The 24,208-nt window shown below is 46.8% G+C and overlaps 8 protein-coding genes across 8 annotated transcripts, besides 14 other annotated features; 5 read left to right on the plus strand and 3 right to left on the minus strand.

The window, feature by feature from the left end:
- Positions 1 to 2,859: part of a mobile genetic element that runs on past the window's edge.
- Positions 1,491 to 1,507: a tandem repeat.
- Positions 2,860 to 4,727: a mobile genetic element.
- Positions 3,600 to 3,934: a mobile genetic element.
- Positions 3,603 to 3,928: a mobile genetic element.
- Positions 3,636 to 3,934: a mobile genetic element.
- Positions 3,672 to 3,934: a mobile genetic element.
- Positions 4,654 to 4,736: a dispersed repeat.
- Positions 4,726 to 4,819: a mobile genetic element.
- Positions 4,756 to 5,054: a mobile genetic element.
- Positions 5,055 to 5,166: 112 nt separating this feature from the next.
- Positions 5,167 to 5,213: a tandem repeat.
- Positions 5,214 to 6,352: 1,139 nt separating this feature from the next.
- On the plus strand, positions 6,353 to 7,066 carry EKO05_0005032 (uncharacterized protein; the record flags this gene model as incomplete). The annotated part of the gene is made up of 1 exon (XM_038939402.2): positions 6,353 to 7,066. The coding sequence occupies one exon, from the start codon at positions 6,353 to 6,355 to the stop codon at positions 7,064 to 7,066; it is 714 nt and encodes a 237-aa protein (XP_038799574.2).
- Positions 7,067 to 7,088: 22 nt separating this feature from the next.
- Positions 7,089 to 8,303, minus strand: EKO05_0005033 (uncharacterized protein; the record flags this gene model as incomplete). Its single annotated transcript, XM_059636507.1, has 1 exon — positions 7,089 to 8,303. The coding sequence occupies one exon, from the start codon at positions 8,301 to 8,303 to the stop codon at positions 7,089 to 7,091; it is 1,215 nt and encodes a 404-aa protein (XP_059492490.1).
- Positions 8,304 to 9,150: 847 nt separating this feature from the next.
- On the minus strand, positions 9,151 to 10,650 carry EKO05_0005034 (uncharacterized protein; the record flags this gene model as incomplete). Its single annotated transcript, XM_038939510.1, has 4 exons — positions 9,151 to 9,457; positions 9,516 to 10,317; positions 10,369 to 10,504; positions 10,564 to 10,650. 4 exons carry the CDS (start codon positions 10,648 to 10,650, stop codon positions 9,151 to 9,153), a joined length of 1,332 nt encoding a protein of 443 aa, XP_038799576.1.
- Positions 10,651 to 11,338: 688 nt separating this feature from the next.
- Positions 11,339 to 13,471: a mobile genetic element.
- Positions 12,747 to 12,775: a tandem repeat.
- Positions 13,472 to 13,988: 517 nt separating the features above from the next.
- On the plus strand, positions 13,989 to 15,792 carry EKO05_0005035 (uncharacterized protein; the record flags this gene model as incomplete). Its single annotated transcript, XM_038939474.1, has 3 exons — positions 13,989 to 14,245; positions 14,294 to 14,721; positions 14,780 to 15,792. The coding sequence occupies 3 exons, from the start codon at positions 13,989 to 13,991 to the stop codon at positions 15,790 to 15,792; spliced, it is 1,698 nt and encodes a 565-aa protein (XP_038799577.1).
- Positions 15,793 to 16,558: 766 nt separating this feature from the next.
- Positions 16,559 to 17,146, minus strand: EKO05_0005036 (uncharacterized protein; the record flags this gene model as incomplete). Its single annotated transcript, XM_038945718.1, has 1 exon — positions 16,559 to 17,146. The coding sequence occupies one exon, from the start codon at positions 17,144 to 17,146 to the stop codon at positions 16,559 to 16,561; it is 588 nt and encodes a 195-aa protein (XP_038799578.1).
- A 1,277-nt stretch (positions 17,147 to 18,423) lies between these two features.
- Positions 18,424 to 19,345, plus strand: EKO05_0005037 (uncharacterized protein; the record flags this gene model as incomplete). Its single annotated transcript, XM_038939530.2, has 2 exons — positions 18,424 to 18,774; positions 18,827 to 19,345. 2 exons carry the CDS (start codon positions 18,424 to 18,426, stop codon positions 19,343 to 19,345), a joined length of 870 nt encoding a protein of 289 aa, XP_038799579.2.
- Positions 19,346 to 19,994: 649 nt separating this feature from the next.
- On the plus strand, positions 19,995 to 21,249 carry EKO05_0005038 (uncharacterized protein; the record flags this gene model as incomplete). The annotated part of the gene is made up of 2 exons (XM_038939246.2): positions 19,995 to 20,349; positions 20,528 to 21,249. 2 exons carry the CDS (start codon positions 19,995 to 19,997, stop codon positions 21,247 to 21,249), a joined length of 1,077 nt encoding a protein of 358 aa, XP_038799580.2.
- Positions 21,250 to 21,444: 195 nt separating this feature from the next.
- Positions 21,445 to 21,486: a tandem repeat.
- Positions 21,487 to 22,239: 753 nt separating this feature from the next.
- EKO05_0005039 (uncharacterized protein) lies at positions 22,240 to 24,060 on the plus strand (the record flags this gene model as incomplete). The annotated part of the gene is made up of 1 exon (XM_038945719.1): positions 22,240 to 24,060. The coding sequence occupies one exon, from the start codon at positions 22,240 to 22,242 to the stop codon at positions 24,058 to 24,060; it is 1,821 nt and encodes a 606-aa protein (XP_038799581.1).
- Positions 24,061 to 24,208: the final 148 nt, after the last annotated feature.

The raw sequence follows: 24,208 nt of genomic DNA on the forward strand, positions 1-24,208 counted from the left end.
GAGGCTAACTCTCTTCCTTTCTTATTACTTAACTAGATATGGCTAAATCTAGCCCTTTCTAGGTTAATCAGATTAATAGTAAGGCTAATTTAGAAAACCCTATAATAAACCTCTAATAGTAGTTTATAAAGCCTATAAATACTTAGATATTACAAACTATACGCAGGATTAGCTATTCTTAGACTATTATAACCCTATCTAGGTTAATACTTACCTCTTTAGGTAAGACTATATACCTAAGGTACTTAGTGCGTTAACAGTGCTATTTACACTTGTCTAAGCGTATATAGAGGTTTGCTTTACAAAGCCTCTCTAAGACCTTCTTAACGTGTCTAATGTAGTCTTCCTCTATCTTAGAGTATACTAATATGTTGTTAAGATATATAATATAAGTTATATTAACTAATCCTATTAGTACCTTATTTATATAAGCCTAAAATTAGGTAGAAGCATTTATAAGTCTAAACAGCATTACTATGTACTTAAAATGTCTATACCTAGTTTGAAAAGTAGTCTTCTACTTATCCCCTTTCTTAATTTAGATATAGTAATACGCCTTGCGTACATCTAGTTTAGTATAGAACTTAGCTTATGCTAGTTATTCTAGTAACTCTGTAATTAGTAGCAATAGATAGCAGTTTTTAACTATTATCTTATTTAGACCTCTATAGTCTACACACAGTTATAGGTTACTGTCTTTCTTCTTTAAAAAGAGAATAGGCGCCCCTACTAGCAACCTTAAGTATTATATCCAGCCACGTTGTAGATATTCTGCTAGATACTTCCTAAGTATCTCTAATTCTGTTGCAGATAGTCTGTATAACAGTTAGTAGAGGGAAGTAGCTCCTTCTGCAATATGAATTGCCAGGTCGTGCTCTCTATACTCTAGTAGGACCTAAGTATTATCCTCTAATCCTAAGTATATATATTTGCAATACACTTCTAGAATTAGGCTCTGTTTAGCAGATATTAGCTTATATATACCTACTAAGTTTACTATATATATATAAACGTCTACTAAGAGACTTCTTATAGTGCGTTTAAACTGTTTAGTATCTTCTAATGCTATTTTTTCTAGTTTAGGAGAGTTTCTATACTTCTTCCCTTAGAAGAGCATACACTAACTTAATTAGCTTAGCTTAGGGTTTATCTAGTTAATCTTAAGTAATCTAAGGTATATCTTGTACCTTTGTAAGTCTGTAACTATAAAAGGTATCTGTTAGACCTCCTGTCTTCTACAGGAGTTAACAATAGATACTTCTACTATAGTTACTCTATAGATAGGCAATTCTGCTCTACCTACACCTTTAGATACTATTTTATTTAATAGTGTAACCTCTAGATCCTGCTCCTTTGCTAGAAGAACTAAAATTATGTTTAGTTGTAACCCTCTATCTATTAAGGCTTCTATATTCTCTGTGTTGCCTATAGATACTTTAACTGTAAGTAGGTATATATATTCTAGGTACACTGCCTTATAAAGAGAGATATTCTTCTTCTTCTTCTTAGATAATTTAATATAGGCTATAAGAGAGGAGATTAGCTCTTAGGTCCCTTATCTTTTCCTAACTTATCTAGAGCAGGGTCTTTCTAGTTTAACTTTAGCTCTAGGTAGTTAGGGCAGTAGTAACTAGTTTCTCTATACTTTACGTACGCGTTTTATGTCTTATATAGCACGTCTTAGCCCTTTTTACCTTTTACTAGCTCCTTATAGAACTTCTTAGACTTAAATAACTTTTTTAGGGTTTTTATATTCCCTTCTAACCTAGAGTTACTAAATTAGCGCTTCTATATTCCTTTGTTAGTTATCTTACCCTTAGCTAGAGTCTTCTTAGGTAGCTGTTAACTATGCTAACCTAGTCTCTAGTTAATAATATTAGCTTGTTCCTCTACCTTTAGGATTATGTCCCTTTAATTATAAAGGATAATAAATAAGTTCTTTTATATACTAGGGAGCAGTATAGTAACATATTCTAGGACTTAAAGCTCTAGCGTATGTAAGTTACCTAGTTCCTCCTATAGTAGACGTATAAAGTCTAACAGATCTATAAGAGACTAAGATTTCTACTACTTATATTACTTTAAGGATTTATACACTACTTACTTACGTTTAGCTAGTATTTCTACAGCATCTAGTATAATTCTTTTTAGCTCTTGCTACGTTAGTTCCTAGGTTAGCTAATTACAGTAGTTAGTTGTGCAGTAGGCCTACTATAATATCTTTAGGTTCTCTAAGAGGTACCTTACACTAAAGTTAATCTTTTATTCCTCTATAAGGAAATTAACTAGAGATTAGAGGAAGTATCCCTTATAATCTCTCTCCTAATAGTTTTATTTAGCGTAGTTATGCTTTATATACTTCTATAGGGGTTTAGGTTATAGAAGATTTATAGATAGGGAAGATTATAGTTTCTCTACTCCTTCTAGTAATTTTTAGAAGGATAAGATTATTACTAGATCTCCTTTATTATATTTACTTCTAAGTTTATAAAAAGAAGAAAGTTTCTTATAGTCTTTTATCTCTTACAACTATTTACATATGTTTTCTAACTCCTATTATTAATTACCTACTTCTAGGCTATTCTAGCCTTCTTTAGCTAAAGCTGCCCTACAGATGCAAATTCTAGGGTAAGGTGTACTACCTAGAGGACCTACAGATCCTCTTAAGGCACTATAGACACTTAGTGTCTGTTAAGGTATCTCCTTATCTAAAGAGGGAGGTGTTACCTTATGCTCTACTGGCTCTCCTACAGGTAGGTTGTCTTAGTCCCTCTCTAAAGACAGTAAGCCTAGATAATTTAGTTTAAGACTTATAGTAGCTTAGGTCTATCTTTAATTATAATATAAGAGTAATTAGAATAACGTACCCTACAGGCGAGCCGCTTAACAGGCGAGCCGCTCACTTTTGCCAAGCCCCCACCAAACTTCTCCTCCTACACCAATGTCTTCTTAACAACACCATTTAGACGCGTTAAAGGAAGCTCAGATATAGCTTGCGCTCCAGGCTCTTAAACAAGACGCGAATCTCTCTTAGCGACGCGCTGCAGCTATCTACAGGGTCCCTTAAAAGACACTAAGCAACTAACATACAGGACAACCTTTACGCGCAGATTCTATAGCCAACTTACAGAAGCTAGACAATAATAAGAAGAAGGTAATTATTAAGCATGTTCTTAAGCTAGATGCGCGAGGATTTTCCCCTCAGCTCTTAGATGTAGCTACTATAGCCAATTCTTTACGCGCTAAGCGCAATCTAGGCCCTATTAGCGTAAACTGGCCTAGTACGTTTGTTAAGCAACACCTAGAGCTTAAAGTCAAGTTTAATTGCAAGTACGACTACAAGAGAGCCCTCTGTAAGGATTCTGAGGTTCTACAGGGCTGGTTTGGCCTAGTAGCTAATATCAAAGCTAAGTATAGCATCTAGGATAAAGACACGTATAACTTCGACAAGACAGGCTTCATAATAGGCCAGATCTCCCCAGGAGCAGTTGTTACAGCTTCAGAACGACGGGGTCGGCTAAAGGCTATCCAGCCAGGCAACTGAGAGTGGGCTACGGCTATAGTGAGCATTAATGCCAAAGGATAGGCTATTCTAGCCTTCCTTATCTTTAAAGCCTACCACTACCTCTCTGCCTGGTACAAAGAAGAGGATCTGCCTTACGACTGGGTTATTAGAGTCTCTAATAACGGCTGGACTACTAACAAGCTTGGTCTTAACTGGTTAAAGCACTTTGACAGGCATACAAAGGAGCGTACTATTAGCACCTACCGTTTGCTCATTATTAATAGTCATAAGAGCTACAACTCTCTTGAATTCCAGCAATACTGCAAGGATAACAAGATTATTGCTCTCTGTTTGCCTCCTTACTTATTACACCTCACACAGCCCCTTAATGTAGGTTGTTTTACTGCTTTAAAGAAGGCATATAGGCGCTAAGCTAAAATACTTATATATAACTAGATTAACTATATTATAAAGATAGAGTTCCTGCCATGCTTTATACGCGCCTACAATGCTGCAATTACTTCTAAGAACATCTAGGGAGGGTTCTAAGGTGCTGGATTGGTCCTATTTGACCCAGACTGCGTTATAATGGCCCTTAATGTAAAGTTGCGCACTCTATCACCACTACTACCTGTTAACAACAAGCTCTGGCAGTCGCAAACCCTAAGCAACACCCTTAAACTTAGGTCGCAATTAACGCTTGTAAAGACAAGGATTTAGAGGCATATAGATAGTTCGCCTACCTCTATAGTTAAGGCGTTTAAGAAGGTAGCAAAAGGGGCAGCAATAATTGCGCATAAGCTAGTGTTGGCGCAACAGGAGATTACTTAGCTTTAAGCTACTAATAAGGCAGCCATATAACAAAAATTACACAAAAGAAAGCAAGTTTAGGTAGAAGGGACCCTAACAGTTAAGGATGGCCTGCAATTAACAGCTCTAAAGGAGTTTAGGGCGCGTAGTAATAGGAAGAAGGCAAAGAAGCAGGTGCGCGCTAAAGGAGGTAAGCCCTCCTAAAGACGCTGTGGACAGTGCAATCAGACAGGACACAACGCGCGAACGTGTCAGAAAGAGGTAGAAGTAGTTTCTAAATAGTATTACAGGCCATACTGCACTTTGCAGCACTAAACTGGGTTGTTTTGGGCCATAATAGGGTGGAGTTTGGTGGGGGCTTGGCAAAAGTGAGCGGCTCGCCTGTTGAGCGGCTCGCCCGTAGGGTACGTTACTTAGTTATAAAGGAAGTTTCCTGTCTCTAAACTAAACTGTAATATATAGATATCTATAACTATTAGATTAGATAAGAAGTATCTAAGGGTATAATTAAGATAGAATTTGTGTAGTTAGTAAATATAATCGCAGACAGCATAACAAAGGTCCTACTAGCAAACTAATAGGAAGGTTTTCTTTAATAACTTAGCCTAGCTATTACAGACCTAGTATAGGTAATAAATACTGTACCTCTTAAGGAAATTTAAGAGTAACTTAAAGACCTTTTACTTGTATAACTACTAGCTTAATAAGTCTCTAAGCTAAAGGGGTGTGTTAGATAGAACAAGCTCTAGCAAGGTCAGATCTGTACAATCGAGCAGGGACCAATAGGCTTGGCACACTAGCGAAGAACCTGAGTCTCACTGAACACAGGGGAACAGGAACACAAAAAAAAAATCATCAATATCATCAAGTCACCTCATCACACATTCATCATACCATCTGACAACTACAATTGCATTCCCTAGCCTTCCCTAGCTACCTCGTCCTTTTTTAATATTAGATTAAACAAACTACCGAACCTAGCCAACTATGGCTCCAAATTCAATTAAACAAAAGACTGTGGGGAAAAATCGTCAAGCAAATCAAACAGAGTGATAAAATAATTTTTGTTTTGTTTGTTGACAAGTCTGATCGTGCCTTAACACCGATCCCACGCAGTCTTCATGCTCAATGATCCATATTGCTGCCCTCGCCAATCAGCACATGCTCCGAAGACAAATCAGTTTTGAAATCTCACGGGCTGTTGCCCCGGGAAGAAAGTTTCCAAAGCTCGAGTTGTCGGCGATTTGACCGAGTGGAAATACATCACATCTTTCTCTACTGACGCTGGTACCAAGTCTTGGATCTCCAGGTACGGATGCCAACCCCGGGTTCAAGCCGAAGAAGGCTAGCACCTACCGTATGCGGGGATACACGTCTGGGGATCTTCAGTCTATACGATGTCTGACCTCAAGATTCTCCGCATGTCCAGGATCTGTAGCTTCTTGGTATAGGCATAGAGCATGGTGACGGAGTTATGAAACTCATACATTTCATTCACGATCTCGAAAGATGCGTTTCGTTTCGTGACCTTTACTCTAGCTGCAACTTCGGCACTTCTCTCGTTCAGTTCCGCAAGCCCTCTCGATAAGCTTCAAAGTCCGTACGCTAGCTACCTCATCTCGACATTCTCAGATGTCAATCCCACAGCCCAGTGGTATCTTTCGAACAACAACTCTCCCACAAGCTTCACCAAGATCAACGGTGGCGATGCCGTCCTGAAGTCGACAGTTGGCACTAAAGCTGTGCGCGACGCGATGTGTACCTGACATCAAATGGTGCTCGACACCAGTTTTATCTCATCGCAACCGGTAAGCATGAATGAAACCCTTTAACATTAATGTCTGACTCGCTGATCTCGTGAGCAGATCTCGACATCAATGCTGCCGGATTTTCTTGGGATGAAGTCACACGTCAAGGTAGCCAGGGCATCGTCGTTTGGAGCTCGAGAAGCCTTGTCGACTGATCTGTTGCGTCTTTGAACACGTAAGTCGACCCTTCCCCCCCTTTCTATGCGCCTAACAATGTTCAGTGTCGAGGATGAGACTACAGGCATGGTATGGGGCACCACTCGCTGTGTGGGACGATGCGACACAGCAGTTTCACGTCTTCTGGGCGTCGCGATTCTACGACACAACCGGTACAGCGCATAACAGTGTTGCAGGACTGGATCGTATCCGGTGCACAACCACAAAGGATTTTGTAACCTTCACTGCGCCAGCCGACTGCATCGCAGATGGCACGCCAGTCATTGACCAGGAGTTTCAGTACCTTGGTCAACCCGGCCAATTCACCCGCTTCATCAAGAACGAAACCATCAATCAGATCTACCAAGAGAACACGACCGGTGGTCTCTTCGGTTCCTGGGAACGAATTCCGGGGTACACAACAGCCGGGAGCCTCTGGGAGGGCACGGCATCGGACGCTGATAATGTTGTGGCTGGGAAGTACCACGTCTTCCTCGATAACTATACAGAGTATGTGCCATTCGAGTCAACCGACTTGCAGACGTGGACGGCTTCAAGTAGGGACGACTTCCTGGACGGGTCTGAAGTACGGGTTAGTTATGCAAGTGACGCAGGCGGAGTTGGACGCAATCAGGGCAAAGTATCCGGCGTGATGAAAACAGGTATAGAAGCGAAGCATTACTCCAACAGCTTGGTATCCTGCAATGACGCGGAAACTGTTGATAATGGCTGCTGCATATCAAAGGCTGGAAGCTTTGCAGAACACCGTCTCAATTTCGGCCTCTAATTGACTTATTACCATTGCTTTGTCATTCCGCTACTGCATGCTTCGTCTTCTGTCGTCGCTTGCCTTGCTCAAGCCTGGCTCCTCCATCACCCCAGAGTGACTTCTCTCTGTCGTTTTCGCATTTGCACATGCGTCTGCTTCTTAATGATGAGTCTAGCTGTTCCGTGCTGATGTGACGACAGTCGTCGCAGCAGCTTACGCCACCTTCTCGCTCACATGACTCACAAACCACAAGTACCAAATGACATCCCGCTACTCCGCACTTACCAAGGCGATCCTCCGATTTCCCACAACTGTGACATGCCGAAACCGCGTCTTGAGCACCGATTGCGCCTCTTGCATCGAAAACGTAATTGCTTCCTTTGAAGAAGCTGTCCTGAGGCTGTTTCCTCCCCGCCTTGATCTCCTCTTGCATCCAGGTTTGATATGCTACGATGCCGCCATGTAGTGTGTACACCGGCGCATCACTGGTCCGCCCTCCCTTCACCAAGGCCTCCTGCATCCAGCGCGCACCCTTCTCGCACCGAATGCCGCCAGTACAATAAGTTGCTATCCCTTCCGGCTTCTTGTACAAATCGTTGCCCAGTACATGTCTCACAACATACCCGGGCCACTGACTAAACCTACGCACTGCAGGTCTTACAGCAACGGTTCCATCTCCAGTGACAAAGTACCCAATGCGGCTCTCATAGTGGTTTCGCACATCAATCAGTGGTATCTCGCCTGCTTGACACAGGTCATGAAACTGGGCAGGAGGTAGAGAAATGACATTCGACCACGATGAAGGGGCGTAGTTGGTGACACCCAGAGGTGTTATCTCGGCTGTGACTCTCACAGATGCCTTCTTATTGAAGGCGCACGCACATCCTGGTGTGGGTTTGAAGTACGCATCACACGCTGAGGGAGTGGATAAGTCGATGCCGGCGAACGACCAGTGTGCGCAGCACGCATCGATGTATTTGTTAATCGCAGAAGTCGTACCGCCTAGAGTGATGTTGAACCCTTCGTTTGCTATTCGGAACTTGCCTCCTATTCCAAGCTCGGATGTAAGCTGTTCGTGGAAGATGGCGAGGCTCTGAGTATCATAGGTTTTGGGCGTGTGCGATGAGGGCAGAATTGGCGTGTTGGCCCAGTAGCGATAGAATAACAGGACGCTGCCACCTTCGTCTTGAGCTGGACACGTGCACGTGTATGTGACAGGGTCGGAGTTGTCCTGGGCGATAGTCGGATCGGTCATTGTGCCGAAGGGAGCAGATGTGAGAAACAGTGATGTGACTGCGAATTGTGCGTGGCCACGTGGCGCAGCTTTGGCCCAGCCACATCTCCTCGGACCGAATGCGAGATTGTTCAAAATTTGTCGCACGCGGAACCTGACCGCGCACTCACACCATTCGCTGCTCATTTCGGCAACATGCATAGATCTTCTTGATCTGCGCTGTTGAAGCACCCACCACAAGTTTGTTCCACGGGTACGGTGGAATGGAACCACACGTGGAGCGTCGATCGCCCGAATATCGCCGAGTATCGCACTGCAGGTGTGACGACGGGTGGAAAGCTCCGCTGCATCTGCATCGTCTATCACCACGCGAGTTTGAGGTGACTCGCAAAAGCTCCGCATGCTGCAGTGCGCCTGGAAACGTCACTCGAATTCCACCACTGTCGGACATATGCCGAAACCTTACCGCGGTGACGGCCGCCTCGCTTACAGTGACGCGTGGCCACGAGTCACGCATGGTAGGTTTAACCTTTCGGCACGCTTCCTAGCATGTTTCCACATCTTTCGACTTTGGTCCGGATATCCACATGCCGATTTTCACGTGAATCAAGGGAGTGGAGACGCGAAAGGGGGTTGGGAGTGTCGCTTTTGCCAGAGTCAGGCGTGCGCATGAGATGAAGACGACATGACAGAGGCTGAAGACAAGGCAACAAACCAGGACCCCCCACTGGTTCAATGTGCTTTGTGCGAGGAACTTGATGGTTAGAATAGCAATGAGCGATGAGACTGTATATGTATGATGTGAAGTAAACTTATGTGTCGATTCTACTAGGCTCAGGTTTTGAAGCAGCCACAATAAACATTAGGATTACCGCTTGTTCTTCTCCTCATGACTGACTAAACTGGCCTCATCCGTGTCACCGTGACTTCGCTGCACTGTGTAGCTCGTTTTGACCGTGATACCATCTCCCCGATCAAAGACGCCGCTTCCTGGACTCGATATAGCAGTACCATTGTATCGAGGCTTCTTGCTCTGGCTCTGGCTCTGGCCAGCAACATTCCCCAGCTCGTTGCTGCTGCCATAGTTGTAGTATTTGTTTCTTGACCGAGCTGAGGATCCACCGAGGATGGGAAAGAGCTTGACAAGAAGTAATCGAAGAGTCGGCAAACAGGCGCTATTGTCATAATAAGTATACGCATACGCATTAAAGTCAACGGATGCCAGTAACTTACCACATGATTCCCACACAGATCTCGATGGTGCTCCAGACCGAAACATCGTAGAATCCCCAGCTTGCGTTCGAAGAAGCAGCAAAATGCACCAACGCCTGCAACCGAAGGATGCTAACGACTGTCACGAAGGTTCCGAGGCAGAACATAAGTGCAACAGCAACCTTTTTCTTCCAGTGTAACTTCAGCCCCCATAACTGCCAAAGAGGAATGCCGAGGATCCAGAAGTCCAACGCAATGCTGATTGCCGCGTTACTTGCAGTGATGGCATTGATGTCTAAACAGCTCCCCTCGTGCAGTCCGTCCCACTTCTGCCAGAAGTAGTGGATGGGCTGGCACTGGAAAATGGCTGTAATGACGAAGGCGACACCCCACAGTGCTACGAACACCACAGTACCCCACAGAAGTCTCTGCACTTCTTTGCTCGGAAATACACGAATGTAGAAGAAGACGAGCGACAGCTTTAAAAGCATAACCTGAGTGAAATACAGCGACGCCATGATGTAGAAGTACTTCAACATCTCGGTGATTTGCTGAGGCTTTAGGGTCCAGATATCCTGCCCAAGGCCATTCTTCACAGTTCCATATACAGTGATAATGGCACTAGGGATCGCGGAGATGAGCGTGACAAGGACGCACCAATCGTCGTAACCAAAGTCCATTCGCGAGACTGTGGCTTTGAACATGAAGCGGATGGCGACAAAAGCTCCAGCGATAACGATCATGACATTCGACAAAACAACATAGTCCTGACCATGATTGCGAACAGGTGTGCCGCAGTTGGTGAGGCTGATGTTGCGTGTCACTGGCATTGTCAGAGCATATTCTACGTGAACCGCGATCGATCGGTACATACTCAACGACTCAGGAATGGTGCAGGTCGTGGCGACGCATGCTGTAACGTTGCCTTGGAAAACGGGGTTTGTGCAAATACATGCTTGGTCGGTGGGCGTGCAGGTGTTTGTTCCAAAAGCAGTCTTGAGGCACAGTTGCTGGGGCCTGTAAGTGCTGTACGAAGTAGGCGGAGATGGAACCAGGTTGGTGGACTCACAGCACACGGCGGCAATTTCGACTGTGCGAATGTCGTTGCACACAAGCTTAAGAATAGGAGTAGCAATGCTTGGACGTGAGCCCTCATGTTGACGCCGGCTTGAAGCTGAGCTTCCAGAGAAAGTCGCGTGGTGAGCTGAAGTTCCGCAATCTGCGAGACAACAAGTATTGATCAGTGTGCATCAGTCAAAGTTCCAGACTGCCAGTCGGATCATGGATTGCGAAAGGTGTGATAAGCGCAGGGATCAACCGCATAGTTTATACTCGAGCATCCTGTATGATTCAGCGCACGAGTCGTGCGATTACCGTGCGCCTACGTTTGGGTACCCTGCCGAGAGTAGTAGCACAGCCAAGACGTTTCGATAGCGCAACAGGCCGCCCGACACAATGCAAGTGTCCGCGAGTAGATGTCACTGGGTACCACCGAATAGCATGAGCATTGACAGGCATATCGCTGCAGAACCGTCGATTGTCGTGGTGAAGACTTGGCTAAATAGGTGGGGAGGCCGCTCGCTAAAGGCGCCACCTGCGGAAGGCTGCCGGACGGCGAGGGTACGGCGTGAACAGGCAGACCAAGCTGCAGTCAGCAATCGCACGTGTGCTACCCAGACTCGTCAGGCTACTGCTTCAGGATCAGCAATTACGCAACAGAGGATTCGCGCGTGGACTGGCCATTGCAAGAAATCTCCACAGTGCACACCTTCTTCATTGAGCAAAGCCCCGTAGGAATCATTCCCCATCGGTTTCCTGACACGCGGACATGCGCGTGCTGCCACTACCGTGTCCGTGCGCGCAACGACCGGAGTCGCGCAACAACCAAAAACCACCTTAACGCTCAAAATTAGATAAGGCTATAGAGCCACCCACAACAGCTATTATTTTATAATTTTGTAGTATAGTACTAATTAATTACTTGCAAAAAAGATGTACTATTTGAATTTGGCTAGTAACTTGACGTTGCGGCTACGTGATGTGGTTTTAAGTAGGGGAGCTAGGGACGGCGATGGGGGACTACAACCACCAACATCATCCCCAGGACCACGTTTTTAACGCTTTTTTAGCTAGGTTGCTTATAAAGCTTTCTTTTTACCCTTTAAGGTAATTATATTGCTTTTACAGCGTTAAGCTCTTATTATTAACGCTGCTTTTTAGCCTTCTGTTTAGCCTTCTAATTTGCTGTATTAGCCTTCTCCTTCTTACGTACCACCTTAGCTGCCTCTTACGCTACACGCCTCTCCTCCTTCTCCTTCTCCTTAACCAGCTTCTTAGCAGCTGCTACTTCCTTACTAGTAGCTTTTCTAAGCCTCTCCTCCTTCTTCTTACGTTGTCTAACTTGCTTACAGAAGCGTGCTTTATTAACCTTTCTAGGTAACTAGAACACTGCACTACTATAGTACTCCTGCTGTTGCTATAAGTCTAAGGTTTTGCTCTTCTTTTTGTGCTTCTTCTGCGTCTTTAGAGTCTTTTTAAGGCTATCTATCTTATACTAGAGGAGTAAGGTTTTAACTAAGATATAGTAGATTAATTATCTTATCTTTTTAATATTACTCTTACTCTAGTTTTTAACTACACGCTGCAACAACGTCTCTATTTTAAGCTAATCCTTGTTGCTATAAACAGACAATAAGGACCTATCTAAATCTAAGCTCTCTAGTGTTTTAACAAAGCAGTAGAGGATAACGTTAGGATTAAGTAGATAGATACCTGTTGCCTTAAAGGACTTAAGTATTAGCTTTTTAGTAAAGCTACACATCTATACTGGCTAGAATAGGTAGAAGAAGTCTACTCTAGTAATAGGTGCGTTGTTTTAAGCCTTATAGATGTATGTTATAACTGCTTTTAAGTATACTATTAATAGAGGCTTAAATAGTACTATATTAAGTAGCTAGAGCGTTTAGGTTAAGTAAGGAGGAAGGACAGCTAGAAGGATCTTGTAGTTATTATAGTACTTAATAAAGTCTATTGTTATATAGGATCTGTGGCTATCTAGTATTAAAAGCCTCTACTTTCTTTGTGCTTTCTCCTTAGTATAGTAATTAAACACCTGCTTAAGCTAGGTAAGGCCTATATCCCTATTTGTCTACCCTAAGAGAGATAATGTAACTATTATAGAGTGTTTTTCTAGCTTAATTTTAGCTACCTAGTCTAATTTAATACTAGCGTTAGCTAACTTATAGATAATGCCTAGTAGTAGTACTGTCCTATTACTATACACACACGCTATAAGCGTCTGCTAAGCTTAGTTACTATCCTAGATAGATGCTTTAATCTCTCTCTTTATCTATATACACTTGCTAAATATATGTTTTATCCTGCCTATAATGCTAATTATAAAGCCCTTCTTATCTATATTATATATGTAGTAACTCTTAATAGAGTATTTAGAGATTTTATACTGTAGTAGGTTAAAGTAGAGTATATATTTATTATAGGAATTAGTGTTATAACATAGTTAATCTATCCTAGTAGAGTAACGTAAGATAAGATAGATAGAGTACTTATTAATAAAGTAGGTAACCTAGCTCTTACTAACTGGATTTTAAGCCACTAGCAACGCAAAATTCTGGATTATCTCTCTAGTAGGTAGTAAGTAACAAGTACTAAGTAACTCTATATACTTTATAAGCTCTATCTCCTGTTATAGCGTTAAACGTTGCTGGTTGATGTCCTTAGTCTCCTAGGAGTCCTAAACGTGCTTGTGTCTCTAAGCTAGAGTTACGCAGTTAACGCTGAACCTAGTAGCAAAATACTAATACACAAGTTTTTTACCTAGTTTTAGCGCATTAATTGCTGTAAGCGCTTTGTTAATAGCTGCTATAGTTGTTAAGTTACAACGCGTCAAAGTATGGTGTAGTTGTGATGATTCGGTCGTTGCGCGACTCCGGTTGTTGCGCGCACGGACACGGTAGCTGCAAATCCTACTATTTCATGGTTGCAGAACGGCCTCTGCTCGCGGAGGATCTTCCCCCCAGCATTAGTCCAGGGCCCCATTGAACGCTATTGGCCTCTCCACCGGGCGGCCTTAAAATCCCGTTCCCAAAGACCCTGCGCTACCGGCCGTATTACCGAGAGAAGAGTCGACCAGCATTCCGCAGTGGCGCCCCCGTCAGTAGCCAAATGTCTGCGGCCAACGATTGCCGTAAAGACGTTGACAGCCTGGAAACCGCAACAGTAGTTCTGGATGCTGCCGCTTCCTGGTGGACCTCCACCGGCGCTGCATTCTACAAGAGGTAACAGTCCCTCACAAACTTTCCACCCAGATGTTCTGCTTCGAGATGGCCTCCGAAATGGGGCATGACACTGCAGTGGCTTGTGGCGAGACTTTGAAATCGAAAAAGGGGACATGTAGGGACTATATATGAGGCCGTGAAGTTGTCTTCTTGGTATCATCACCACCGGCTGAAGCTTCCTTAGTCTTTCGGCAAGATGAAGCTCCTATTTATCGCAAAGCTCATCTGGGCAATGCTCTTGGCGAAGCTGGGAGGTGCTCAGAACAATAAGAAGTGTCTCGCCCTACCTGGCGACGCTGACTGGCCGAATGCTGAGGTCTGGTCAACGTTGAACGAAACCGTCAATGGCAAGCTCGTTGCGACTGTCCCTATTGGCTCGCCATGTCACGATCCAACCTACGATGCCAGCGCTTGCGATGCACTCAAGGCGGCATGGACCAACCCTCTGACACAGTGAGTACGCTTAAGCACCAACGACTTTTCGGCAACTAACAGTGACAGCACTGTCTCATCTCACTCCATTATGCAGGCGTACTTTGCCAACCAGACCTGCGACCCTTTCTCTGACCGCAGCATACCTTGTACGCTTGGCAACTACGTCTCATACTCAGTCAAGGTCACTGACGCCTGGGACATCATCGCGGCCCTTGAATTTGCAAAAGCTGAGAATGTACGAATTCTGGCTCGCAACACTGGACACGACTTCCTTGGACGATCGACTGGTGCTGGAGCACTCGCAGTCTGGACTCAGGGCCTCAAGAACATCACATTTGGCCAATGGTCTGACAAGTACTACACTGGCCCCTCAGTCACCGTAGGTGCTGGCGTCATCGGTTACGAGCTTGTCGAGGCTGCAAACAATCAAGGCCTTACTGTTATGTCTGGAGAATGTGCCACTGTCGGTCTTGCAGGTTTCACTCAAGGTGGAGGTAAGACGATTGTTCTGTCTGAACACTATACACCTGTAGCCGTACTAACAGTTTACAGGCCATTCAATCCTCAGCAACCAGTTTGGTCTTGCTGCTGATCAGACTCTCTCCTTCGAAGTTGTCACAGCAGAGGGCGAGCTCGTCACTGCTTCACCGACTGAGAACTCCGACCTTTACTGGGCTTTGTCCGGTGGTGGTGGCGGTACGTACGGCATAATCGTATCGTTGACCGTCCGTGCGTACGAGTCCAAGACAGTCGGCGGCGCTGCGATGCAACTTCTTGCTTCATCGACTACGCCCGAGAACTACGCTGCCGTTACAGCAAAGTTCGTCGAACTCCTGCCAGCTATGATCGATGCCGGAGCCATGGTTGTCTTCCTCATTAGCACCCAGTACCTCGTTATCAAGCCTCTCACCGTCTGGGACTCATCCGCGGCCAAGGCTAAGGAGATTCTCACGCCTTTTTCTGACTACCTCGTTACGCTTGGCATCACGCCCCCAATTGCCTACAGCGAGCTCTCATACCGCGATCATTACGACCATTATCTTGGCCCCCTCCCTCAGGGCAGCTTCGAAGTCAACCGTTACCAGTTCGGTGGCCGTCTGATCCCCCGCTCAGTCTTCCAGAACAGTACCGTAGAGCTGAACAAGGTGCTCTCTGAGCTTGTCAAGGAGGGTGTTCTCCTGGCTGGTAGCTCAGCCAACTACGCAAAGCGCGCCAACACACCTGACAATGCCGTTCTTCCGGCATGGCGCGACGCCATCACCCAGCTCCAGCTCATCACCAACTGGAACAGCACCGCACCCTGGACAGACATGGAAGCCGCCCAGGCCAAGATGACCAACGTGTTAATGCCGAAGATCGAGGCTGTTACCCCCGGCAGTGGCTCGTACATGAACGAGGCCGACTTCCAACAGCCGAACTGGCAGGCCACCTTCTATGGCTCCAACTACAACAAGCTGAAGCAGATCAAGAACAAATACGATCCCAAACACGTCTTCTACAACCTCAAGAGTGTTGGTAGTGAGGCATGGACTGTAGGCAAGGACGGCAGGATGTGCCGCGCGTAGAGCTTGTAGCTTATCAGTGGTCTTGCCTCTTGTGCGAGGGAAATCACTCGGTTTAGTTCTCGTACATATTATTCTAGCATAGCGCATCAGTGCGCTCTTTGGGCCAAGTACCACATCCAGACTCTTGCAGATACCCAGAGATCAATACATCTCCATGTATGCCTGCACCCACACGAAGAAGTTCTGCAAAAGTGAGTAAAGCAGCTTCTTGCACTCTACGTGAGCTCCGAGTGCGTTCAGTCCCAGTCCTCAATCACCAGGGCCGAGGCCAGCAGATCCCAGAATCTCTTTCGAGGGCCCATTCGCTCGATCACCCTGCTTGACATTGAGGGCAACATGGCGGTACTCGCAAGCATCGTTCTTATATATCTTCCCAGAATCACTTGACTTCCGATGATGGCGAACGTCAGTGTTAGTTCATCGGCGAGCGTGTCTAAGAGCGGACCATGTTGAAGACATCACGATAGCTGTTAAGTGCTTATGCCAGTACTCTAATTACAATTGAATGAACTTCAAGCTATCTGAAAAGACTAAACTTGCAGCGACCATAGGCGTTCGGAAAAGGGCTTCGTGCCGAAGCTAGTACGTCCGTCCGACTCCAGAACACATCGAAACCTGGTCGAAGATGAAGGTAAAGCCACCTGTGTCCGGGTTTATCCCTTATCTTATCCAGATCGCTCTGCACCGTCTAATTAGGAGAGGACCTGTATGGACACCTCCACACCTGTATTTGGAAGCCGAAAGACTGTTCGCGTTTTTGGCAAGCCTACTTTCCAGCCTTATACACCGCATTATCTTCATGCGATTCTCCCGCAAAGTACGTGCCCTCAATTTCCCGCTCGACGGCATCCAGCATTACCATCTTCTCCTCACATGCCTGCTTCTTCTCCAACATTTCCTTCCTGAGTTCGGAAATGGTAGCGCTAAACCCATCAAGGGCGTCCAACAGCGCAAGCGTGGTTTGGATTGTATCGAAATGATCTTCAACGGACGTCTTGGCTTCGTCTAGTGTAGCATGGACGAGTTCAAGAGGGGAAAAGGTACTGATCTCAAGGTCGAGTGAAGTCAGTGTCTCTGTCAATGAGGCGGTGTCGATCGGTGAAGGAGTATCGATATTATTTTCTTCAGCAATATCCTGTAGACCAAAAGGCTCGGGCGTCCTTGGTGGAGGTGCGAATGTTTTGATAAAAGGTTGTTGATTGTTGTAGATACCTCCCAACTCCGGGTCGTCATGTACAGACATGCCAGCGAGCTTTGTACGTGACTTCCCGAGGCCAAGCGGCATGGCGCCTTCGCTTACGTTGTCTCGTGGGCCGTACCGGAATATGTGACGCAGCAGATCACGGGTCGACATGGCGATCTGAAAAATGCGTATGAGATTGTGTATGGGGTTTGGATCGAGGAGAGGCGAAAGGGTGGCGAGGTGTGGAGAGTGGGGTGTTTACGCGCAAACGAAGAACGGAGGTGAAGGAGGCTCTCATCCGCAACATCGGTTCTGGTTCTAAATCTGCCGGTTGAAAATGACGATAAAATCATATGAGGCTCGGTTATGAAATCATTGCTCGTGTGTCTGAGGTCAGTTTAATAGATGAGGACAGCCTCATGAAAAGCGGCCTGAGAGGCGCTCACCGTGGTTGAAAACTCTCACTGTACTTCCAATATTTGTACAGTTACATGATTCTGTTACTGTGCAAGCGTAAAATTAAAGAGCTCCAGTACGGGAGGCTACCGCTCAAAGTTGTATGTGGTCATATATCAGGTCAGACTCGTTATTTTCAGGCAGCTTTTTTTGGACCTTCAAAAGACAAGATGGAGATATGGATATAGCGTCAGCTACTCCCGAGGACAGTGACTATGGTTCGTCTCCTTGAGTATGGCGAGGTTTACTTCAACTCGCTGATGAGCTGAGGACTGATTCATCACGCCTAGCCCGAGTGCGTGGCGCCTGTGAGTTGGCGCAGTATCACGCCACGATTGTAAAACCGGAGGATGAGATTCAGAGGTCTGATAATGATAAGATGAAAGTGAAGGCGGACTTTGAAGCCAGGCGGCAGGCAGGTTCATGTCCGTCAGGTTTCACTGCCAAGACGCTAGTGGAACATAGTCTTTGGCCCCCACTCACGTCCGCAGGTGCGCCCTCTTAACTCATTGTTGAAATTTCTTAAGATTACGATGACCGCAAAAGCTGCAAAGACGACATCTCTATGCCGATGTTGTACGAACCTGGTTTGTTGTATGAGAGGTACCGTCACAACGGTGTGAACAGACAGACCCTCGACGGCTCAGGCTGCACGATGCATCTTTACACTCATGCTTACGCTCCGTGCTGACTGCTTTAAATTCGGACAGGTTTCTCAGTGTTACACCGTCATATCTGGGGTCCCAAGCTCACACCGTTGGCCAATCCTTGTCTTGAATGTACATGCCCGAGTAATTTCTTGTAACCCCCAACATGGTTGAGCGGTAACGCCGGGGAGGCACTTATGAGTACGCGAAATCAAGTTCTTAGCCTTACAGCCCCTGTTGGGCGTGCATGATTGCGGAATGAGAGTGTATATAGACACATCCCACAATATTTGTGGGCGTTTCTATCCTCATCCAGCCCAGGGTTAACATTCATAACACGAAACAATGTCCATTCTGTTTCTTTCCTCGATACTTTTCAGCGTCCTAATCGCCACGGTCTTAGCAGATTGCCGCCACCCAAACGGTCTGCTGCAGACAGATCCATACCATGCGCCCTGCAGCGATGTTCTCAAAAATCCTCTCAACACTATGTGTTGCGCAATCGATCGCCCAAATCCTAATGGAGGATATTCTACGAACGGATATAACGCAGACGTCTGCTTGCCGAATGGACTTTGTCAGCAGAGCTGGAAAACGAGTGAGGACAGTAAGGTGACGGTTGAATACTACAGAGAAGAATGCACTGTCAAAGATTGGACAAATGGCAAGTGCCTGAGTGTATGCTTGTCTAATAGCGTACGTTGTCGTTTTACAAGACCTACTGAACCAGGCGTTTGACATGCAACAGGTTAGTAGCAACGTCTTCATGACACCTTGCGACGACACTGCGAACTCCACAAAATGGTGTTGTGGCAAAAACAGAGACTGCTGTTCAGGCGATGTCGGAGTTGTGACACTTGAGCAAACGTTCTTGGGTATGGCTGCGACTTCGGCGACGTTACTGTCTTCTTCAGTGACTGCATCTGCCTCCATATCCACAACATTCTCAGAAATCTCATCTACTGGGACATCATCTCCTGTCAAGTCACTTGGTTCAGCTTCGCTCCCAGGCGGAGTGATCGCTGGTATTGTTGTAGGAGCACTGGCCGGCATATCGCTCATCGGAGTCGCTTGGTTTTTCGTTGCGCGCCGACGTCTGTCTACCGCTTCAACACCGCTGGCTCATGTTGAGGGAATTTATCAGGTTGACGCACCTAAGATATGCTATGCGCACGAGGCTGACGGAATCGAATCACAAATCTCCGAAATTTCAGCTGCGAACAACAAAGATCACGATGGAAAGATCAGGGTACATGAGATGCAGTAATCTCATGAAATCTCACAAAATCATAGGCGAGGAACCAGTGTACACTGAAGTCAGAGGCCAAACACCGACTTATCGAGGGTAGGGGTACCGGCATTATTGTGAAGCCGAGTATGTGGCATTATCGGGATTGTACATTCTTATGGATAACATTGTCCACCGCACTGACTGCTTAACTCGTGCACCGATTGTTGATGCGAGGTTCTTGTTTGCGGTCCAGGCTGGGCTTTGCAGCAACTATATTTGACTGCGTATCTGTGGCAGAGTGCATCACGGACAAAGCTGGGAACAAAGACGTTTCACATCTCCATTGCAAGTATGGCGTGTATATGAGCGGCCACTAACAAACTCAAGTTGTCGACTTCTACGCTCGTGACCAATAGCGACAACATCGAGTTTGTGGAGATCTGTATCCACCTCTTCTTTTGAAGGCAACATTGCAAGCATGGTCAACCGGACACTCGGCGCACCTTCGGCGCGATGTACGATCTGGCGCTGATGGAGTAAACAAACGCGGTGGTGTGAAAGTCGCAGGAATGCCGTCTGATCTGTGACAACACGAGCGCATCGTGCCCAAAGCAGATGCTCGAGCCCGGCGATTCTGTCACGTACCGGATGGGGCCATGTAACCGAATGGCTGGCACGGACCCCGATGACGCTTGCCCGATCCCGGCGCCAGCCACCTTTCCCCATACTTTCGATTCAGAGCGATGATTGGCTGATTCGTCATGTTTCGCAGCTTTCCGGTCCATGGCTCACCACCCCAGACGTCAAGTTCCTGGATCTGACGCGTCCTCCCACTTCCATCACTCATCCCACACCTTCCAGCGCATCACTTACAGCTTGTCGCAACACTGCTCAAGCTTCCTACTCATCAATTGCTCGTTGCCCCTACTCATCGCGAAACCGACTCCGCCTCTGCGTACCATCACGTCATTTGCTAAAAAGAGCTTCTCATAGTACTTTCCACAAGATGACGGACAGCAAGATCCAAGAAGGAGACAAAGGTACGTTCAAGAAGCTTCATTGAGCCGCTACCACATTTCCACGCGCGTAACATGAAACTCGCGGTTGGCGCTGGCGCGTGCATCAGCGCGTTCTAGCGTGGACATGTGCGCGCGCCTTCCACGCTTTGGAATATATGCACTTCCAATTAATAGCAAGGCTGACCTAGTTGCGTTCCAGTCTCGTGGTCTTGGGGCTCAGGACAGCCTGGCGGCAAGGTCGCCGAGGTCAAAGAACAAGGCGAGATCGCTATTGAGTCCAACCGCGGCAATACAATCAAGAAGAATGCCGACCCGGAAAACCCAGCGGTTCACATCGAACGATCCGGCAACGACGTTGTGAAGCGCGCCTCCGAACTCCAGATCGACAAGAAGACCGAGGGCGGGTCGAATGGCGACTCGAAGGACGACAAGAACGAGTCCGAATCTGATAAGAAAGAGGAAAAGAAAGACGACGACAAGCCAACTGAGCCTGATAAGAAGGACGAAGAGATGAATGATGCTCCGGCCTCTGAGAAGAACGGTGACCCCAAAGATGAGCAGGACACGTCTGAATCCAAGGAAGACTCGAAAGAGGAATCCAAGGCTGACACCGAGAATACCGGTGACGACTTGGACGAGGCACAGGCTGGCGACAAGCGTAAGGTAGACGAGACAAACGGAGTCGAAGCTGAGAAGAAAGCACCTGCCTCGAAGAAGACCAAGACCGATGGTGCGGAGGATAAAGGTGAGGACGAAGACGATGCGGAGAATGAGGAAAAAGCCGAAGAGAAGCCCAAGGGCAAAGCCGGTCGGCCCAGAGCCGGTGAGAAGAAGGAGAAAAAGGAGCCTGCGAAGAAAAAGCAGTCCAAGCCAGCTGCCACCGAGGATGGCCAGCCTCGACGAAGCGCCCGTAACAAGTAAGGTACATCCACTTGCACCCTGGGCAGACGGTCGGTACGTCAAGAGTCACAGCTCAGTGGAGGACGAAACAGTTGCTTTGGACTAATGGTTAGGCGTACGGTAATGGCAGATGGAAGGGAGCCAGCAAATGCCGCCTGAACATTGGACGGACGGGTGGGCGGTCTTGCTGGGATGCTAGCGCTTCAAACGCTATCATGTTTTGTGATTTGTGATTTGCCTTAACTATGTTGTGTGTTGCTCTTGCAATCTAGCTATGTGACTCATATATTTCGGAGAGGGAGTGTAGCTGTGCAACGCGCACATAGTTGAGACAATGTAGTGTTGATTGTGCTTATCTACTATCTGTTCACATCGTCAGCGAGGCTTCAACGAGCAGTTCAACAGACGACGTGTGAATTTTCGTTCTATTCAGTAGGCGTTGTATGCGTCAGTGAGACAAAAGCACTTGAGTCTCTCCGATCCGTCTTGAAACTTGAGTATGAGATGATTCACCAAGGAACAACAACAGAAGAGGCGTTAGTCGGGTTGTCACTTACATGGACCATCCTGCACCCGTTCCATTTCAGCCAAACAACCATTGAACCGCTCATTCCGTCGTGTAATGTGCTATCATAGTAAGGCGGCTGTCAAGGTCAGAGAACGGATGTTGAGGCGTGGAGAGATGAGGCCCCCAGTGGTTGAGGGGAAAAGCGTGGGGAAGCGAGGCTTGGCGGCCGCCGAACCGCTCTTTCCTTACTTTCCACCTTCCTCACCTACCTACATTGGACGTGCGAACCTTGTTCCGTGCCCAACCCCATCCCGAGTTTTAATAGCATTCGCTAGCAGCTCGTTTTGGTGTTTTTACATTGAGTCGACATGCAGCGCCAGCTCGCCAGCCCAACTTTACTCGAAAACACAAGACCCGCTTATCTCAGAATGGGACGGTGATTCAATACAGTTTCCATACACACTTTGCTCTAAATCGGAACCCCCCCCCCCCCCTCAGAAAGAATGCGTCTGCTAGATACGCATACGTTAAAGCTTGAGAGCTTTGTAGACGAGCACCCACCTTATGCAATCCTGTCGCATTGCTGGGAAGATGAGGAAGTCATCTACTCCGATCTTCTTGATCTTCCCAAGGCGAAGATGAAGAAGGGATTCAGCAAAGTCGAGAAAACCTGCCAGCAAGCTGTCAAGGATGACTATGACTATGTTTGGATCGACACCTGCTGTATTGATAAGAGCAGTAGCGCGGAGTTATCTGAAGCCATCAACTCCATGTTCGCATGGTATAGGAGATCAGGCAAGTGCTATGCCTATCTAGCTGACGTCAGCGAGCGAAAGGATATCACGCGAAGCAGATGGTTCAGTCGGGCTTGGACATTGCAAGAACTCCTCGCGCCGAGTAGCATACAGAATGAGGGCAGGGTTGGGATGGAATTCTTCTCGTGTCACTGGGAACCGTTAGGAAGCAAGTCAGGCTTGAGCAACTTTATTGCAGGGGTTACTGGTATTGGCGTGGAGTACTTGGAGGGCAAGAGTATATCTGCGGCGAGCATCAGCATGCGCATGTCCTGGGCGGCTGAACGACATGCCACGCGGGCAGAAGATGTCGCGTACAGCTTGCTCGGTATCTTTGATGTCAACATGCCCTTACTATACGGCGAGGGAAAGTTGAAGGCATTTCGGCGCCTACAGGAAGAGATTATGAAAATCTCCGAGGACGAAACATTGTTCGCCTGGGAAAGCACGGAATTCAACATAGGCGCCTCTTCTGCCGACGTACTTGCTAGCGATCCCAGAGACTTCGGCGAGGCCAGAAACTTGATCTCATTTGCGTCTGACGACCCTGTCATTCCATATGCGATGACACACAGAGGACTGCGAATCTGGCTTCAACTTTTCCGATTCGATGACTTCAGTGAGGGTGTGTCGCCTGGCTTGTCCCAATCCGTTCGGCCCTTGCGTTCGCCAGTCATGATATGGTCTAGCCACGACCTAGTTTGGGCGATCTTGAGATGTCATGTTGTTCATGACTTCCATCATTTTGTCATCATACCACTTAAGCATCTCGCAGCTGATATCTATGTCCGCGATACAAGCACCAACGTCGCCCTATTGCCCACAATATCGATAACACGTCCGATTCCCGAAAAAGAATTATACATTCGCAACAGCCGCACACAGTCTATTTCCAACAGCGTACAGCGCCGCTTTGGCTTCCTCATTCGCAACATTCCTGAAGGTCTCCAGATTTCACGTACATCATGCCCTACAACAGCTTGGAACCCGAAGGACAAGATTCTGCAAGGCGAAAAGAACACTTCAAACGAAAGATTCTGGCACGCAAGTCTGCTGCTCACCTTCCAGTCTTCAGAAAAGTTTCTTCCATTCAAATACGGGGTTTGCCTGAGTCTCGGTTGTATTTCAGAGCCTGGATACAAAGAGCCAAAACCCTGGTGTCACCTCGATGACACGGTACGATATACGAATGACATTGATCTGGTGTCCTTTCACAATGGTACCTGCTCGATGGAAGAGCGCCGCGAAGTGGCCCAGTATCATGATGCTTATTGGACCAAGGACAACGCCAGTCTCAGAGTGGTGATCAATGAAAAGAAGGTATTCGGACAGCGCATGTTTGTTGTGGATTTGGATTACCCAGGCGGCAGCAATACACTCGACGCACCAGAAATCACGACCCGAGAGAAGATAGATTGCTTGAAAACCAACTCCACCGCAGTAGGGAAAAGCTTTTCTCCAAATATCGACGTTGTAGGCATTTCAACACCAGCGCCTGAGCAGCCCACTGCTTTACCCCCTATCAAGTAACACGGCCAAATGAACGGAACCAAGGCACTATGCTCCTTGAGCATTTGTGTGGTTTCTCGTAGCGAGTAGTGACCAATCACTTAGCGGTTCATTCTGGTTTCTTTGAAGCAGCCGAGGATACTGATAACACGACCTGAGCGACCCCAGT

Source organism: Ascochyta rabiei, chromosome 7, assembly GCF_004011695.2.
Source record: "Ascochyta rabiei chromosome 7, complete sequence".
In the NCBI taxonomy this organism is placed as follows: domain Eukaryota; kingdom Fungi; phylum Ascomycota; class Dothideomycetes; order Pleosporales; family Didymellaceae; genus Ascochyta; species Ascochyta rabiei.